Source organism: Punctularia strigosozonata (assembly GCF_000264995.1).
Source record: "Punctularia strigosozonata HHB-11173 SS5 unplaced genomic scaffold PUNSTscaffold_3, whole genome shotgun sequence".
Classification (NCBI taxonomy): domain Eukaryota; kingdom Fungi; phylum Basidiomycota; class Agaricomycetes; order Corticiales; family Punctulariaceae; genus Punctularia; species Punctularia strigosozonata.
In genome coordinates, this window is record NW_006767435.1 from 1,310,857 (window position 1) to 1,327,090 (window position 16,234).

The window sequence follows — 16,234 nt, forward strand, 5'->3', positions numbered from 1 at the left end:
AAGGAACGGTTGTTTATAGCCAGCGACCACGTTTTCAATCGTCGATCGATCTGCCAACCGGGGATGCTTTTCTGGAGCTTTCTATGAGGACCCAACAGCCGCAGGACTGTGCCGTGCAAGTTGATGCAGGTCGAACGTTGTCGGCGACATGGTCGTTGCGCGGAGTTCCGGCCCGGACGCGCTCGGAGGTTACCGTCACCCGTGGAGGTGTGACAGTGGAGTCACAGGCCGGGAATTGCCCTGGCAAGCTTTCGCACGTGGCACCGGAGACCACAGCCATCAGAGGCGGGACCGGATTGAGTTCGCCATCGTGTCCGGCGGTGAAGGCGTATACTTGGACGTCGCCGAGCCGAGGCGCACACGTTTCGCAAACTGTTCTCTGCCACGACCAGCATACCTCTCTTGTTTTGACCACCACGTCTTCCCGTCTTTCATTGGACCTACTATAATTCTCGGAACTCCCAACTTTTCTGATCGCAGCCTTGCACATCGACACGGATGGCGTCCTCGCCGACCCCGACGGCCCAGCGTCGTCGCGGAGTATGGGAGCCGCTGCCTATTATATATTACGGCTACGCCATATATCCCTTATCACCTTCGCGTCGTGATACGCGCATCTCTGCACGGACCCGGCTGTCCAGCATCACGGAGGCCTCCACCGACGACCGCTTTGCTTACCGCGACGTGGTCAGCCTTGAGGTCGGAGACGAGGTCTATGCTTTCGAGCGCTACACTCCGCGCGGGAAGGAGGTCGAGGGCGAGTGGTATCGCGGGTGCGTTCTGTCTCTCGTCTCCAGTACTATGGGCGCTTAGATTGCGTATCTCTGTCTCTCCGTCCGGCCATGCAGATATGTAGTGTGCACCACGCGCCGCCCAAGCGTAACGTGGGCGATGTCTGCGCACGACGCCGTGCCGACTGCGCCCCCAAGGCCGCCCCCGAAGACGGAGGAGACGCAGCAGGTCTTCCTCGGCATCTTTCCCGCGTCACATATCCACGTCCGGGACCAGCTCGCAGACGCCGAAGGCCGCCTCGCTGACCTCGCAGCCTCTTTCGCCGCCTCTTCGCCCCCGCACGTGAACGGACACAACGGCCGGCCCGAGGACGCGCCCACGCTCGTGCGGAGCAAGAGCGTGCACACGGTCAAAGACAGGGACGACGACGATACGCCCGGTTCGGAACGCAAGTCGTTCCGGCTCGGGCCGCCTGCAGACCAGGCGTCCTCCTCACGCGCAGGACTGACCGTTTACCCGCCCTCGGTGCGCTCGCTCTCGCGCTCGTCTTCACCGACATCGACGCATTCGCATTCGCGCACACACTCGCGCTCAACTTCCATCAACAACGGGCCGCCCGGACTTGGAGGTGCAGACGAAAAGCCGCCGCTCCCTCGTCCGACGATCAAAGCTGCGGACGATACGCGCTCTGGCGCGTCGCAACCGCTCATCGATGAAATCGCATCGGCGCTTCGCGAATGGCACGCACTCGCGTTCCATCACCTTGCCGCACGCGACTACGTTCGCTTCCGCGCCGTGCGCGAGCTAGTTGACGCGCTCCACCTCGGCCGCCGCCAACTCCTGGCACAAACGCTCTCGCAGGAGGAAACCGCCATGCTCCGGCGCGAGTGCGTGCGGCAGCTCGTCGCTGGAAACGTACTCCAAGGCCTCGACGTCGTCGTGCGGCACCCGGTCTGGGGCGGGCTCGTGACGTGCGACGTCGTGACCGAGTTCCCCGGTGCGCAGGGGGGTGCGAACGCCGCGGCAAATGCGGCACTGCAGGCTGCGTTGGAGGTCGACAGGCGGAACTGGGTGAGCGCAATCCGCATGTATGCGATGCAGGTCGGGCTCGCCTACATGGACGTCGGGCCACACGACTCCGGTCCTGACGTGGGACTCAACGGCACGCCGCTGCCTACCGTGGACTTCTCGACGGCCGGCGCGCCACTGCCGACGCCCGCGCACTCCGCGTTCCCGGAGGCGTTCCCGGGGGGCTCGCTGCGCGCACGCGGCGGGACCGTCACGTCGACGTCTTCGCCCTTTCCCTCCTCGCCCCTCCCGCAGGTAGCCTCGTTTTCTTCCTCTTCTACCGCCGCGGCCACCCTTCCGACAAACTTCTTTCACGTCTTTCTCGACCTTCGTGCCTTTGTCGCGTCGCCCTGCGCGCCGGGCGAGACCGCAGAACTCTTTTTCTCGCTTTACGACCAAGCACAGGCGCGCTTCGTCTCTGAGGAGTTTTGTGCCGTGCTCAACCACCATGGCGTGCTCGCGCGGGACGGGGGCCGGAGCGGGCGGATACGGACGTTGTTCACGGACCTGGTCAAGGCGGATGTGGAGCGCCCGATTTGGCTCGTGTGCAGAATCGTGGTGCGGCGGGCGGGGATGAAGGCCTCGAACGGCGGCGGGTTTGTGAATGGCGGAACAATCGAGGAGGAGCCGGGTGCGGAGACGACGGGCATGGGGCGGAGGGGGAGCGAGGCGATGGTACATGTCAATGGCGAAGGAGATAGAGAGGGCGGGTTAGCGTATAGGCGGCCGTTTGGGTGCGCGGTGCTGGAGTTGACCCAGCTTGCAAAGGCGCGGGTGGCGAGCGAGGAGGGGCGTTGGGATGCTGGCGCGGCGAAGGAGCACACGATGCCGATTTGGGTGCCAGTGAACGAGAGCGTATTTTCGATGTTGCACCAGGATGTTATTGCGGGGAACACGCGAGAGTACGAAAAATCACCGAAGTAAGCTGCATTCGTATTATATGTTAGGCGCGCGACCTATGCTGATGTACGTGACGCGATAGAGCGGAGATGCTTGCCGTGTCGATCAAAATCTTCCGCGGGAACGCGCAGACGATCGTGAAGGAGAATATGTCGATCCTCCAGGACGCTCCGCTCACGCTCCGGCTCAACTTCCCCGACGTTGTCTTCCCAGGCGACTCGCGAAATGAGCTGTACGTGAAGCTTTGGGCGGGCGACTTCGCGCCTACCCACACTCGAACCGGTTCTACTTCCGCGCGGCGCTCTATGGTCGTTTTCCCGCGCATGGGTCAGCTCGGCGGTGCGCTGCAAGGTGCAGCGGAGAACGTGCAGGTCACAATCGAGGTCCGCGATAACGAGGGACGGCCCATCGAGCATGCCATCAGTATGGGCGCCGGAGAGCCGCCCGTTACGCACTTCCACTCTATTGTCTTCGCGCGTAACAGCCAACCAACGTTCGGTGAGCTCGTCAAGGTAGCCCTTCCCCGTACCGGGCTCGAACGTTGGCACCTCTTCTTCACCTTCCGCCACCGCTCCGGGCGCGAGCGCGGAGCGCCCGACCGCCCATTCGCGTTCGGTTTCCTACCGCTCGTTCCGGATGCACGCGCGTTTCTCGAGGATGGCGAGCATGTACTCGTGCTGTACCGCGCAGATCGCCTTGCACAGCTCGCACCCGAGACGTACCTCGCCGCGACGCCGGAGCTGGGCCCCGGCCAGCGCGTGGATCAAGTCTCCGTTCCGCCGGAGATGCAGCGCATCGCCCAGCCGCTGCGCGATAGCGCCACATTACGGACGTCGTTGACCTCCACGCGCTTCACACAGAACACAGTATTAATGCACCTTTTCAACTGGCCGCAGATCGCGGATGACCGCGAGCTGCTTCGGACGGTGCTCACCAAGTTCACGTTCGTGGGTGAGATGGAGATCGTCAAGTTCCTCCGCGACATATTCGATGCCCTCTTTGGCCTCCTCGCTAGTGCACACAATCAGGCGGGCGAGTTCGATCGCCTCGTGTTTGACGCGCTCGTAACGGTACTCGGGATCGTGCAGGATCGGAGGTTCAGCAACTTCCAGCCAGTGTTAGACGTCTACATCGAGCAGCACTTTAACAGTGCTGCCGCAGCGTCGCACATGATTCACTCCATGAACCAGCTCCTCGCGAACCCTACCGCGCCTGACACAGCGAGCGCGCTTCGCGCGGCGCTCAAGGTATGGCATTACGTGTTCAAATTCATCGCACGATCGCGAGAGCTGCAAAAGGTGAAGGAGGTCGGCATGGGCGGCGGCGCGACGGCCGATCACCTCGAGCTTACGTTCAGGCGCGAGCTGCGTGCGCACCTTGCGGAGGTGAACAAGTTGATGGCTACGACTACACCGCCGTCGATCATCGGCACGCAGACGATCGCCCTCCAGCACTTCACGAGCATCCTCCCTGAGCTCGCGAAAATGTTTACCACCGTCGAGCTTGTCACGATCGCAACCACGTTCGCCAACTCGGTCGCGAGGACGCGAGGGAAAATAGTGATCTGGAAGTTGATCATGTACCTCCAGATGGTGAAGGGCTTCCTGTTCGACAACCCGCAGTCGCGCGCGCTGCTTGTGGAGGCGGTGGTCATCTGGATCAAGCCGCACTTCGGCCGGTTCGACGAGTACGCACATGTGACAACAGCCGACTCGGAGAGTGCCAGGGACGCGGCAAGGCTCGCATGGATGGAGAGTACGCGCCTGTGCGTGACGATCATCGCGGTCATGCTTGACAAGCTGCAGCAGTGCTTGATCGACCCGAGCATCATCACCGACCGGAGCCGCTTCCGCCAGGAGCAAGACAATGTCGAGTATCTGCTCTCACTTCTTCCGAGGTAAGCGCAATGAGCCTCTGCAATATCGAATCTGACCGTGTCACATCAGACTGCTGGATGCTTATCGGGAGTTCCAATCCCCCCAGTTCATGCTTTCGCTGGAGCACACCCGCACGGTGACCAGCCAGCCGGCGGCGGTCCCTGTCACCTTTCCCGAATCCTACCCGTTCTCGATGCTGGCCTACATGCCACACTCCCAGAGGCCCCCGCACGCATCGTCGAGCACGAGCCTCGCGGACGCCACCTTCAACCCAGGCCTGGGCGAAACGGCCATCGTATTCCTCGTGCTAATCTTGTCGTCACCAAAAAAGCACATACTCGAGTTCTTCCAATCGAGTTTTGAGATTGAGGGGCGGGACAATTTTGCGACGCTCCTCTCGCTGTTTTTCAACGTTGCGACGTCGATTCTGAACAATGATGCCTTCCCGAGCAACTGGCTTAACGTGAATATCCTCGTGCACAAGGTTCTTATCAAGATCATGGAGCCCATCGCAACGTTGTTGGAGAAAGAGTTTATTCCGAACGACGAGAAATCGCCGTCGTTTAATGCGGGGCTGTGGCAACAGGTGTTCCATATGTTACTCAAGTTGCTGTCCTCGGAACAGCTGGCTATCGAAGAGTGCAGCCCTCAGGTGCGTGAAGTCGCGGATCCGCTTTAGGTGTACCCGTTGACGTTTCATCAGAAACGTCGCGCTGTCTGGAGATTGGCCGGTGACATCCGTGGTGAAGGGGCAGCAATCCTGCTTAGGCTTTGGGACTCCCTGGGATGGTCGGATGATGTCTCTGCGGAAGCAGGAGCGATCACGCGATACGGCGTAGGTGCCCTCCTGATCCTGGCACCATTCCAGCTGAAGCACTCTTTCAGCGCTACCAAGCTACTCTCAGCTCTCTGGTCGGCCAAGTTGTCAACCTTTGCCTCAGTCATCATGATCAACTCCGTAATAACGGCGTGCAGATCCTCTACAGCATGATTGTGTCGGAGTACTACCAGTCTGACCATTTCGACGAGATCGAGAATGAGGTTGTTAACAAGCTGGACTCGTTATTCATGTCGGACAGCAAAGGCGACGACATCTCAAGAGCGTTTTTTATCAGCCAGCTGCGTCATCTGTTCGACAGCTCCGATGTGGACGAGCACCTGCGCAACCGCGTGAACAGCTTCCTAGACTCCGTGGATCTTTTCCTGGAGCTCCTTCTCAGCGTGCGCGCTCTCCCAGAAGGAGAAGAGTTTGCCGATGATCGGGTTATCGCAACTGTAAGAACCAACCGTCCTGTTACGCATACATCCTTGTTAAATCGCTTTTGCACAGTTGCGGTTGATGAACTTCATCCGGAGGATCGGACGCGACGAGATATACATCAAATACGTCCATCAGCTTGTCAATGTACGTACATCCTCACCGTCCTCGTGGCAACGCTATAATTATGCGGGATCGCAGATGCATCTTCAATCACAAAACTATGTCGAAGCAGCGTTGACCCTCAAACTTCACTCTGATCTGCATGAATGGGATCTCAACTCTTTCGTCCCGCCCATGGAGGACCTTGGCCTGCCCCAACAGTCCCAATTCCACAGAAAAGAGACATTGTGCCTGCTCATCCTTGATTATTTAGGTAAGTGTGGATAAAGTCCAATGACGGATATACCCGGCTTACCCTCAGCGCAGGGAAAGGCAAGGCTTGGGAAAGTGCGATTGAAATATGCAAGGAGCTCGAGTATCAGCACTCGGAGGTGACCTTCAATTAGTCGGTATCCGTTCTCCGAAAATAAATTGCGGTACTCATTTTTCGACAGTGGTCGGTTGTCGGAAATTCTGCGACATCAAGCTGCCTTGCTTGAACACATCGTGACGGACCAACGATACTATCCCGACTATTTCCGCGTCGCTTATTACGGCAACTTCCCTACAGCTATTCGCAACAAGCAGATAATTGTGAGCTGGCTAAAGCAAGGTCCCATGTTCGTATCTCACTCCGTCACAGTATCGAGGATACGAATGGGAGAAATTCGGCGCATTCTGCGAACGTATGCTGAACAAACACCCCGGTGCCCAACTGCTGAAGACGATGGGAGATCCCCCTCCCGATATACGTTTCGGAAGCGACCAGTACATACAGTGTACTGCAGTCACTCCGGAACCTAATCGTGAATTGCCGATCTTCACTAACCCGGACGTACCGGCGGCTGTACGGATCTATTACGAGCATTGGTATTTCTTCATTCCTTTCCCGAAAGCGCACGATCTCATGCACCTATCCAGCGCTGTCAATACGTTCAGCTGCTCACGCCCCTTCATCAAGCGCACCCGTGATGGTGAAGAGGAGCAATGGATCGAGAAGACGTATTTCACCACCGAGGCATCCTTCCCCACGGTGCTACGGCGATCCGACGTTTTGGCTGTAGAAGTTCAGGAAATATCACCCATCGATAATGCTATCACGGAAGTACAACAAAGGACCAAGGAATTGACCATCCTTTATATGAAATACTCCGTGCTCGCCAAGGCCTCACAAACCGTACCCACAAATGCCCTATCTATGACGCTCAACAGCGCCGTTGACGCGCCTGCGAATGCTGGAATAGCGTTGTTTCGACATTATCTCAGCTCAGAATACTCTGTCCGACATCCCGATCGCGCTGAAACAGTGGAGAAGCTGCGGCAAGCCATCGACGACCAGGCATGTTCATCCCTCCGATTCGTCCTGAGGATAGCACACTAAGCTTTGACGATATAAGGTCCGCGCAATAGACAATTGTCTTAAGCTCCATGGGCAAGTTTGCCCACCGGAAATGCTGTCGTTCCACGATACACTAGAAAAATTCTTCAAAAAGAACTTCCACGAGGAGATCAAACGGTTATTCGATGATACTTCCATCAACGGCGACGTATCTTTTGGCGCCCGATCGAAGCGCAATGGTCCTTCGCAATACGCTGGCTCGCACGATCAGCAATCAGTCAACTCTGCGAGAGATCCTACCCTCATCGCGCCCCTACAATTAGGTCATACCCCGCTTTCCCCCATACCGTTGTCCCCACACTTCTTGTCTTCTCAGCAAGGGTCGTCCTCCAAGCAGACTCCGCTCCAACGCCATCTACGCCATTTGGCTCGTCATGGAATCAACGGCGTGTCTTCCGGACCCGAAAACACCACCAGTGACGAGCATCACTCCTTGGCTTCGCCGCCGGAGTCCTTGATCACAGTTGGGAACACGACTGCGCCTGGGGCGCCTTCCATCGCACCTTCAGAACTTCGAAGCATCACCGGATCTGTCAAGGGAAGATTTTCACGACTGGGCAGTTTGAGTTTTCGGAAAAGAGGCGGATGAGCCCGCCTTCGAAGTTCTTCCTCGGATTTTGGATCACGGATCTCTGTTTATTCTCATAATCTGTGGCAATGTACGTTCTCGTTTCGTTCCGGTACTTCACCTGCTTCATGCTATTCGATTGTCTTGCTACGTAATACTTGCCATGCACTGTTGTATACATTTATCGCTTGCGCAACGGGACCCTTGTGGTAGCGCTGGATACAAAGACAAGAATGATACCACGTGTCTACTGGTGTCTTCCTCCATCATACTCTGAATGCGAAATGCCGCGATGTCTCGGTCATACTGCATCGCCATTCGCAAGAAGGTACCAGAAGTAATCGAAGACTAGACGTTGCTGCTTCGCCGCGCCGGCGGAACGAGGCTATCCTGGACTGTTGGGAAACACCAACATGTGCGTAGTTCATGAGCGTACTATCCATTGACTATAGGTCGCGCAGTTAGCGCGCGCGGGCAACTTCGCCCCAAAGCTTCCTGGGGAGCAGTCCGACGGCAACGGTACGCAAGATTGCCGGGTGCGATCCTATGCCACAGATAGGAGGTGGACTCATTGGCGGACGCGTCGGTGAGAAATCCATGCGCGAGCGCTGTTCAGATACAGCAATGGTGGCATGCGCCTTCAGATGGAATGGATTTCGGAATGCTCCCAGTGACCGCACACATTGTGGCGATGTCGTACCACGATTCATGTGGTACGGTCGTCCGCGCCGCGCGTGATATGCTGCGAGCGCTGTCAACCCACCCGTTGCAAGGATCGCACGAACAAGATCTCTGAGTGGGCGGCCAGGGCAGTGCAGTTGTAGTCATGCTATTCGTCCCTCGTTCTTGTCGCACAACGACCGAGCAGCATTGATAGGTATGCACTAGATCTCCCTGCGCAGGACACTTGGTAGGCCCACCTCGGTGCAGAACCCCGCATTGCGTGTTGGATTCTTGCCCGCAAGAAGCACGATAAGCTCCGGATGTCGATGACGAGGAAAAGGGCTCGTTTGCGTCCGACCAACGAAGCGCGGGATTGCCGCCCGTGTCGAATGTCGTGTTTCGAGTTTTGATAGCTGGTTCAACGTAGCTCCATGACTTGGTGCATTTGCCAGCGCCAGACAACAGCACAATGGCCGCGGAGCCCTACACAACGCTTGATGGATGATTCGATGTTGGCGTGAGCAGAATCCCTTCGATGTATTGAATCTCGTCGCACGGTCGAACGGAATGTGTTCCACCCCGAAAATATGTCAAAGAATATGATTGGTCGCGGGTCGACGCCGTCTGCACACCGGTATGACGTTGCTTCATAGTGTTCCAAGCGGAACCACGAACGGGAGAGGAATCGGCATTTCTTATGTCCCGGTTTTCTCTTGAATTCATTGCAGCCCTGAGATGCCCTATCATTGGCGCTCATAAAGATTGCATCATGATTCAAGGCACGCAGTGTGTCGTGGTTCCCAGTTGCTGTTGTTCCCTTCGTCCGCGCTCGATGAAATGGAGCAACCCATCCAGGCACGCGCGATAGGAGGTAAATGACCTTCGAGGGAGAGGACGCGGTCGCACACTGGACATTTATCCGTGAAAAGCCCGTCATAAGCCTGGAGAAGCTCCTGCGGAAAATAACCAGATCGTTGTCAGCTTCAGGACTACATGGGGTGATGAAGCAAGCGCACCAAGAGATGTTGGAGGTGAAGTTGCGGGTGTTTCTGAAGGACTTTGGCGAACTCTTGCGAGAGTTTGAGATACACGGTGTACTCGGACTGAGAGTGAGGCAAGGTCTATACCGCACGGTTGAGCGCTACATGAGTGCCAACTAGAGGGGGGATACCGACCTTCTCCCGAGGCCCGAACGCAGTGACATTCTCTATTACCAGTGGTTGGTCGTCGGCATGTCGCTCAAAGCGTATGAATGTTGTCAAGATGTCCGGTATCTCGAACCTCAGGATGAGAGGGTTTGGAGGGCCTGTAGCCGATACCCGATGCGACCGAGACAACGCCCAGATGCGGAGCACTCTTTCCGTACGATGGGCGTTGAACTCGCGGACGAAGCCTGCTACCTCGTGGGCGTATAAGGGAGGCAGTTCTCCGCTTGCCAGCGGCCAAGTAGCTGGTCGTTGGTTGAATGCGGGAAAGGGTGATGGGGCATCCGGAGAAGGTCCTCGTCTGTAAGATAGATACCAAAGTCAGTGCTTCAGCACGCGGATCGAACACTCGTGGAATATATGCATACCGAAATTGTCGCTGCTCCTTGCGTACATCCACGCCAAACGGCCCCTTTTGTGACTCTCCGCTTTGCTGAGCAGCCTTGAGAGCCGCTTGGACGTTTTCTGACTTGACAAGTTCCACGAACTGCTTCAAATCTCCAAAATATCTTCGAATTTGTTCGGGTCGTGAGAGGCTTAACCCGACACTCTCCAGATCAACAGACCCTCCGAGGTCGTTGACGAGACCCCCGGAAGTCGGCGTTCGCAGAAGCTGAGCAGGATATTGACGCAGTGCTTGAACCTTCTCGCTGAGTTCCACCAGCGTTTGAATCTGCGACGCGTATGAGCTTGCAGCAACTGGCGTGAGTGCCTTGTCCTTGTCCACCTCCATCGCCATCGCAAGACTGAAGCAGTGAAATATCCCTGAACACAGTTCGAATGGGTGGGAAGAGAGAGCCACATCCGCGACGGCTCTAACGCGCACCGCGTCTTCGCCCTCGACTGCCATATGCCTGTGCTTTGTATTGATCGGCAGATATGCCCTCCCTCACGGATTCTCTTGATCGTATAAACAAAGCCACGAACGCAATCCACGATGTGGTTTCAGGAACCAGCAGACCAAGCCGTAGCGCGGGTTGGTTCGCGCGGGCCGTACTGGAGACGCCGACCAACCTTCCCGATCTGATACGGGACATAGACGACTCGGAGCTGGGGCTGTTTACGTTGATCCCACCGGATCCAGTGGCAGGAAGCAACGGGACTCGTCCAGAGATAACGCGGATGGCCCACCATGCCGCCACGCCGTTGAGGAAACAGAAATCAACTGTGCAGGCGAAGGCTCCAAATCCGGAAATCTTCGTAGAGGCTGCTCAACGACAGTTGGACAGATAGTGAGGCTTCTTGAGATGCTCATCACCTCTGATGCGTGCATTTAACATCGTATATAGCGACTCCATACACCCAATGCCTCAAGCAAAAGCTGCAGTGGAGTCCCTCATGGAACGCGTTCATTCTGTCAGGGATCAGATACGGCGACTATCTATGGAGCTTGAGCGGGTAGGCTGGATCTGAAACTCATAATGTTTAACGAAACTCATCCCCGAGTGAAGTCCGGAGATCGAACGACCGACTCAGATACGGACGAAGATCACCGGGCATCTGACCAATCCCAATACAGACGGGAGCAACATCGTGTCGAGGAACTTCAGGGGAAGATCGCCGAGGCCCGGGCCCGTGTGCGTCGAGTTCAATGCCATATCCCGCTTCACCCGAACTATAGGTCTGACAAGGTCATGATGGCATATAGAAAGAAGCTTTCCTGGATAAACGTGCCACCTCGGCAGGCTCAAAGCCCAAACACCCTACGCCTCCTGTACAGGCGCCCAATAGTAAAGAAGCAGAGTTCTGGAACAGCCCGGGTATCGGCGAACGGACAAGGCAGTTCACCGGTGGTCTTTTGATGGACGAAAGCGTCGACATGAATGCGGATGACTTGACAATGTCGGCCCTTGCGAGCCCCACACCTATGAAACCTCCAGCTCGCAGCTTCGGGAGTCGAAGTCATGCCGCCACGCCTACGCGTTCGGCGGCGAATCCTACCAACAAGAACAGCGGTATGGGAATAGGTGCTGACCCGTCAACTCCGATGGAAGCCGTAACGCTGGAAACTGGCGAGCCAGAGGGAGACCTTGGCGATGTCCCGGAAGACGACAAAACGGTGGTCCTGCCCAAGCCTCCGGCGGCAGCAAGTCTCAATTCACCTACCTCTCCGAGCGCTCCGGACGATCCTGGACATACTAGGGAACCCACTGCGCCTCCTACACCAACACCTCTTTCAAAAACCTTGATCGAACGAGGTATCAAGGTGACGCCAGGAATAGAACGCATCGTGGTACGTCGCCCGACGAGTTCGAAACTTTGTGACTATTGAGGCGCGCCTGCCGCTGATTTGACTTTTATGGCATGCTTGCGTATGTGTGATACAGGAGAAGATATGGTCCACTGTCGGAGAAATCATATCGCCCGGCCAGCAGTACGATGGGAGCGGTGCTGCCGCTGCGAAACCGCAGGCTAAGGACACGATGTACGTATCTCCGCCTTCCTCTCATTATAGCAAGGACGGACGCTCATGGATTGTGCAATGGGACTTCCGCTTGTGTCGATCTGATCCCTGCTTTGCTTTTCAGACGCCACCTCGAAATCGTTTCGACACAAATGCCCGCTCCGGGGTCGCCCGGCCCGTCAACTGCGTCCTCATTCTCTGGCGTCGAGGCCGCTGAAGGCGGCGCGCCGACGTCTCAGCAAGTGTTGTTGGCACACCTGCTCTTGGCGCTGCTCAACTCGCCCACGCACTCAATGCCCTTGAACTCGATCAAGGAGCTGATGGCCGACAAGGCGACTGGCATCGGCAGCGATGATGGACTTGGCCTCGGGATCGGCGGAGGAGCGATGAAGGCGTATTATACGTGCGTTGCGAAGAGGTTGCTGAAGGTGGACCGGTCCAGCCGCGAGCAGGTGGTGAAATTCAACGCCCTATGACAGTTGGGAGGGACAATCCAAGGACAGGGATTACTAATCTATGCCTATCCTTATACATGCGTATTTCATGACTCAACCGCGTCGTGGAAGGCGGTGGTCGCGCTGATTGTGCAGTGACGGTGAAGGGCCAGCCTTGTTCGACATTCTCGCTGTTGCATCCAATGAAGAACGACTCTGGAAGTGTTTGCCATGGCTGAGTATCTGAACGAATATGTCGAGCTTGGTGATAGCTGTGGCTACAATTATGGCCTGAAGCCATACGCTGCGGCGCAGGTGGCATGTATTCCTGATCGGTTGTTGCTGATCCAATTCTACCGTCGCACAGCGGTACGAGCGACGACCTGGGATTCACATGCTAACAAGATATCGATGAAGCAGTTCGCTTTTGCGTGTCGGCGACAAATGCCTGCATAATGGCGGCTATGCTATGTATATGGTAATGAGGGTTATCATCGTTCAATCTGCTGGACGCATACGCCGCTCTGGCTTGGATTCAAGACGCACGACGGTTTCACAGGCATCACAGTGTCACCTTGATAGGTAAATGGGAGATATGACCGCGCTTTGAGGGTTTCTTCATTTGAAGGGTACGTGTGCTTCAGCTCCTATGTGACGACATAGTTCTGGCGCTCTCTTAAAGTTCGTCAGTATGCTAATGCTTGAATCCAATATCTTAAATGTTCGGGCACCATACTACGCGGAAAAAGCTCCGTCAGACGGATCTCGTGTTCATACCAGCCAATTTTGAGAAGTAAGCTCACCGGATCATATGGCGAGACGTCCCTGAGCGGAATGTCGGTGATCTGCTGCGGTTCGATGAATCGAAGAATCTGGTGTGAATATCATCTACAGTATCTTGCAGTAGGGATCCATCCGCTTGAATAATGTCACGCTTGTTTCTGTCGCTGCAAGACAGGAGGAACAAAGGCAATGGCTGTCCTGAAGGATGATATCGTGTACTGCATCGAAGAATCTTCGGATGGCTGCACGCGTAGCGGATGCCCCGCCCAACGAGGCCGTACAATAAGTTGTTACGGCCGTTTGGTGCCCGTGGCAGGATGTTACGGACATTGACTAAGCACGTGATCTCTCCTCTCTCTCTTTCTCTGAGGGAGACACGTTCAGTGTTCGCGCCGTTGACCAGACCTTCAACACTGCAGTCTGCAGTTCCTTCGACCCAGGCGTATTGGCTTTCCTGAATCGAAAGGCTTGACCGTCAGGACTGTAGCAATATGGTTAGCTCGTAATCCTGTTGACGCTGGACCTTTCTAGAGCATATGTCATGACTCTCGTCCACAGTTGATTTTCTCCGTCTTCAAGACATTGACCGACCAACGAGTGACTGTTGAACTGAAGAATGATCTGTGCATCACCGGCACTCTAAAATCCGTTGACCAGTCAGCAATGCCCAACATATGACCTCCAGGCATCGCCGTTCAACGTGGCTCCATGTTCCGTCTTGCTATAGGTTCTTGAACATCCGTTTGGACGGAATATCAGTGTTGGATGAGGCGCGGCATCCCCACATGGTATGTCTAACTTACCTTCTGCACGGTTCCAGCACATACACGACCTGCTCCAGATGGCTGTGAAGAACTGTTTCATCCGGGGCTCCGTGGTGCGATATGTTCAGCTACCTGCCGAACACGTCGATACACAGCTTCTCGAAGATGCGACGCGGCGTGGTGCGTCACGATGTGTGTTCGAATTCAATCCTCACTCTTATCGTTATTCGGTCGCAGAGGCCAGCAACCAAACGAAACGATGAAAGTGCCCAGGCATTCCTTGGTCATCCGTCTATTCCTTCAAAGTTGGGTCGTTTAGCTGTGAGCGAGGTTTAGCTTACTATTTCCTGATAAATTCGTCATCTGTTACCCATATCATTGACTTTGCCGCAGCATGGCATGTATGCAGGGTATTAAGCTCCATCCCACTGGTTCAATGTGCTTCGTGACTGCGAGACCGGACATGCTGGCGTGCGAAAGCAAATATCGACGGATTGTGCATGCCAGATCTCGGCCATCGTGATGAGTGATCTCCTGAGCTTGCACTGGCGAACGTAAAGCAAGACTATTTTTGCGTTGCGCTACTTCAGGTTCTGATTTGGTTACGTATCCCATCGTCCATCTCGGGATGATCCAGACATTCTGTAGGCTATGGATTAGCATCTCCTCTCAGCGGGGTGGCACAGGGGACATGCCAAACCGAAACCCAGTTGCGATGCATCCGCTTCTCACCGGCCTGACTCGGAATACTTGTCCGGCTTGGGATCCGCTACGTGTACACCGAAATACACTCCGGTGAACATGCAGAATCCCAATCGCCACTGCATCTTATATCTTGCCGGGCAACTTCTTCGTTTGTGCGTATATGGATGTGAAGTGACTTCAAGCCCAATTCGATAATGTATTTCCTATAGGCGAGGAAGTTGAATGCGAAATGCTGAGGCCTTGCTGCTTAACTCCGTGAGTGCCTTGCATGTAAGTACCGTCTACGCGTAGTCTATCACTAATCCCTCCGACATCTTAGCGACCGCGATTGCATACTTGAAGGCAATACTGTCATCACTCGCCTGTCAGGCTCTTTTCAAAGCCCGATGGCTCGATAGCGCCCTCTAGGATGCGCGCTCCTCATGCAGCAGTAAAAGTCACATGTTGCTCCATGCCCAACGAAATGGAAGCACACAAGGGACCACGCTAGGTCTCGCACGCCAAATCGATGAGGTGGGTAACAGCGGCCAAATGTCATGGATCACAGCACATGCCGTCATTGCCGCATAAAATGGCCGAAGAGAGCACCGAAGTCAGTGGTCGGGATCCGTAGGCAAAATTTCCGCCACCGGTTTTTACTCTTGCTCCGGCAATACGGCGCGCCTAGCCGTTTCCGGTGCTCAAGTTCATGGCCTGCGGGGCGGTGTATCGAGTGTGTGATGGCAGACCCCTTGGTCAATCGTAGCGGAGGTTTTCACTCGCGATCAGATATAGACATCTCGTGGATGGAGTCTACATCGTCAAATTGGTCCGCGGGCGGGCAATGGCTGTGGAAGCAGAGCGCGGATTCCCACGGTAGCGTTCCCCGCGAAGCCGATAATGCACAGCCGTTTGTGACGAATCTAGATGGGCTCGATGCTTCATACTTCCGCTCTGCATCTTCGCACGGCAAGCGCAGCGCTCACGCCGGGAGGCCATGTGTGGGGACTTGATGGGTGAAAGAGAATATCTATAAGAGCCGGTCATACACAACTGGACTCACTCTAGACCGTTTATCTATCGTCACGGTCCCGTTCGAACTGAAGACGCGAGCCCTCAAAGACCGTCGTCTACTCGAAACTTCCAGGACTGCATTCCACTTGCTGTTCCATTGCCACAGACCACGATAGCTACCCCTGTTGGTGCCAAAGACGCGCCTTTCCAGAGCCATCCCAGGCGCAGACCTTACCATGCCGTATGCATCCATTCAAGCTGTTCCCGGTAGTTCTTGCATAACGATTCAATGTATAGTTTTCAAGATAGACGACCTATTCCGGGAACGAATGGCAGTACGGAAGGTGGAAGCGGATATACCGGCCGCGCCGCACGACTA

The 16,234-nt window shown here is 55.7% G+C and overlaps 5 protein-coding genes across 5 annotated transcripts; 3 read left to right on the top strand and 2 right to left on the bottom strand.

Annotated features, from left to right (window-relative positions):
* Positions 1-322: 322 nt before the first annotated feature.
* PUNSTDRAFT_98717 (cytoplasmic protein) lies at positions 323-7,925 on the top strand (the record flags this gene model as incomplete). The annotated part of the gene is made up of 13 exons (XM_007381033.1): positions 323-773; positions 849-2,720; positions 2,783-4,597; positions 4,647-5,229; positions 5,281-5,412; positions 5,463-5,852; positions 5,908-5,982; positions 6,037-6,211; positions 6,265-6,343; positions 6,393-6,531; positions 6,581-6,807; positions 6,859-7,276; positions 7,335-7,925. Exons 1-13 carry the CDS (start codon positions 499-501, stop codon positions 7,923-7,925), a joined length of 6,771 nt encoding a protein of 2,256 aa, XP_007381095.1. The 5' UTR covers positions 323-498.
* Positions 7,926-9,050: 1,125 nt separating this feature from the next.
* Positions 9,051-9,290, bottom strand: PUNSTDRAFT_111677 (uncharacterized protein; the record flags this gene model as incomplete). Its single annotated transcript, XM_007381034.1, has 1 exon — positions 9,051-9,290. One exon carries the CDS (start codon positions 9,288-9,290, stop codon positions 9,051-9,053), a length of 240 nt encoding a protein of 79 aa, XP_007381096.1.
* A 44-nt stretch (positions 9,291-9,334) lies between these two features.
* Positions 9,335-10,511, bottom strand: PUNSTDRAFT_124862 (uncharacterized protein; the record flags this gene model as incomplete). The annotated part of the gene is made up of 4 exons (XM_007381035.1): positions 9,335-9,520; positions 9,584-9,688; positions 9,743-10,073; positions 10,141-10,511. 4 exons carry the CDS (start codon positions 10,509-10,511, stop codon positions 9,335-9,337), a joined length of 993 nt encoding a protein of 330 aa, XP_007381097.1.
* Positions 10,512-10,615: 104 nt separating this feature from the next.
* On the top strand, positions 10,616-12,838 carry PUNSTDRAFT_141898 (uncharacterized protein). The gene is made up of 6 exons (XM_007381036.1): positions 10,616-11,004; positions 11,062-11,170; positions 11,224-11,349; positions 11,421-12,005; positions 12,100-12,197; positions 12,301-12,838. Exons 1-6 carry the CDS (start codon positions 10,652-10,654, stop codon positions 12,650-12,652), a joined length of 1,623 nt encoding a protein of 540 aa, XP_007381098.1. The 5' UTR covers positions 10,616-10,651; the 3' UTR covers positions 12,653-12,838.
* Positions 12,839-13,951: 1,113 nt separating this feature from the next.
* PUNSTDRAFT_63109 (U6 snRNA-associated Sm-like protein LSm2) lies at positions 13,952-14,420 on the top strand (the record flags this gene model as incomplete). The annotated part of the gene is made up of 3 exons (XM_007381037.1): positions 13,952-14,049; positions 14,121-14,181; positions 14,235-14,420. Coding segments are annotated over 3 exons (345 nt in total), but the record flags the coding sequence as incomplete, so codon positions are not given.
* Between the last annotated feature and the right edge of the window lie 1,814 nt (positions 14,421-16,234).

Bases quoted from the DNA above. Each gene is read 5' to 3' on its own strand.
- PUNSTDRAFT_141898 (XM_007381036.1), top strand. From the start codon at position 10,652: ATGCCCTCCCTCACGGATTCTCTTGATCGTATAAACAAAGCCACGAAC. The intron at 11,350-11,420 runs GTGCGTCGAGTT...GATGGCATATAG, and splicing joins TCGCCGAGGCCCGGGCCCGT to AAAGAAGCTTTCCTGGATAA. The intron at 12,198-12,300 runs GTACGTATCTCC...TTTGCTTTTCAG, and splicing joins CCGCAGGCTAAGGACACGAT to ACGCCACCTCGAAATCGTTT.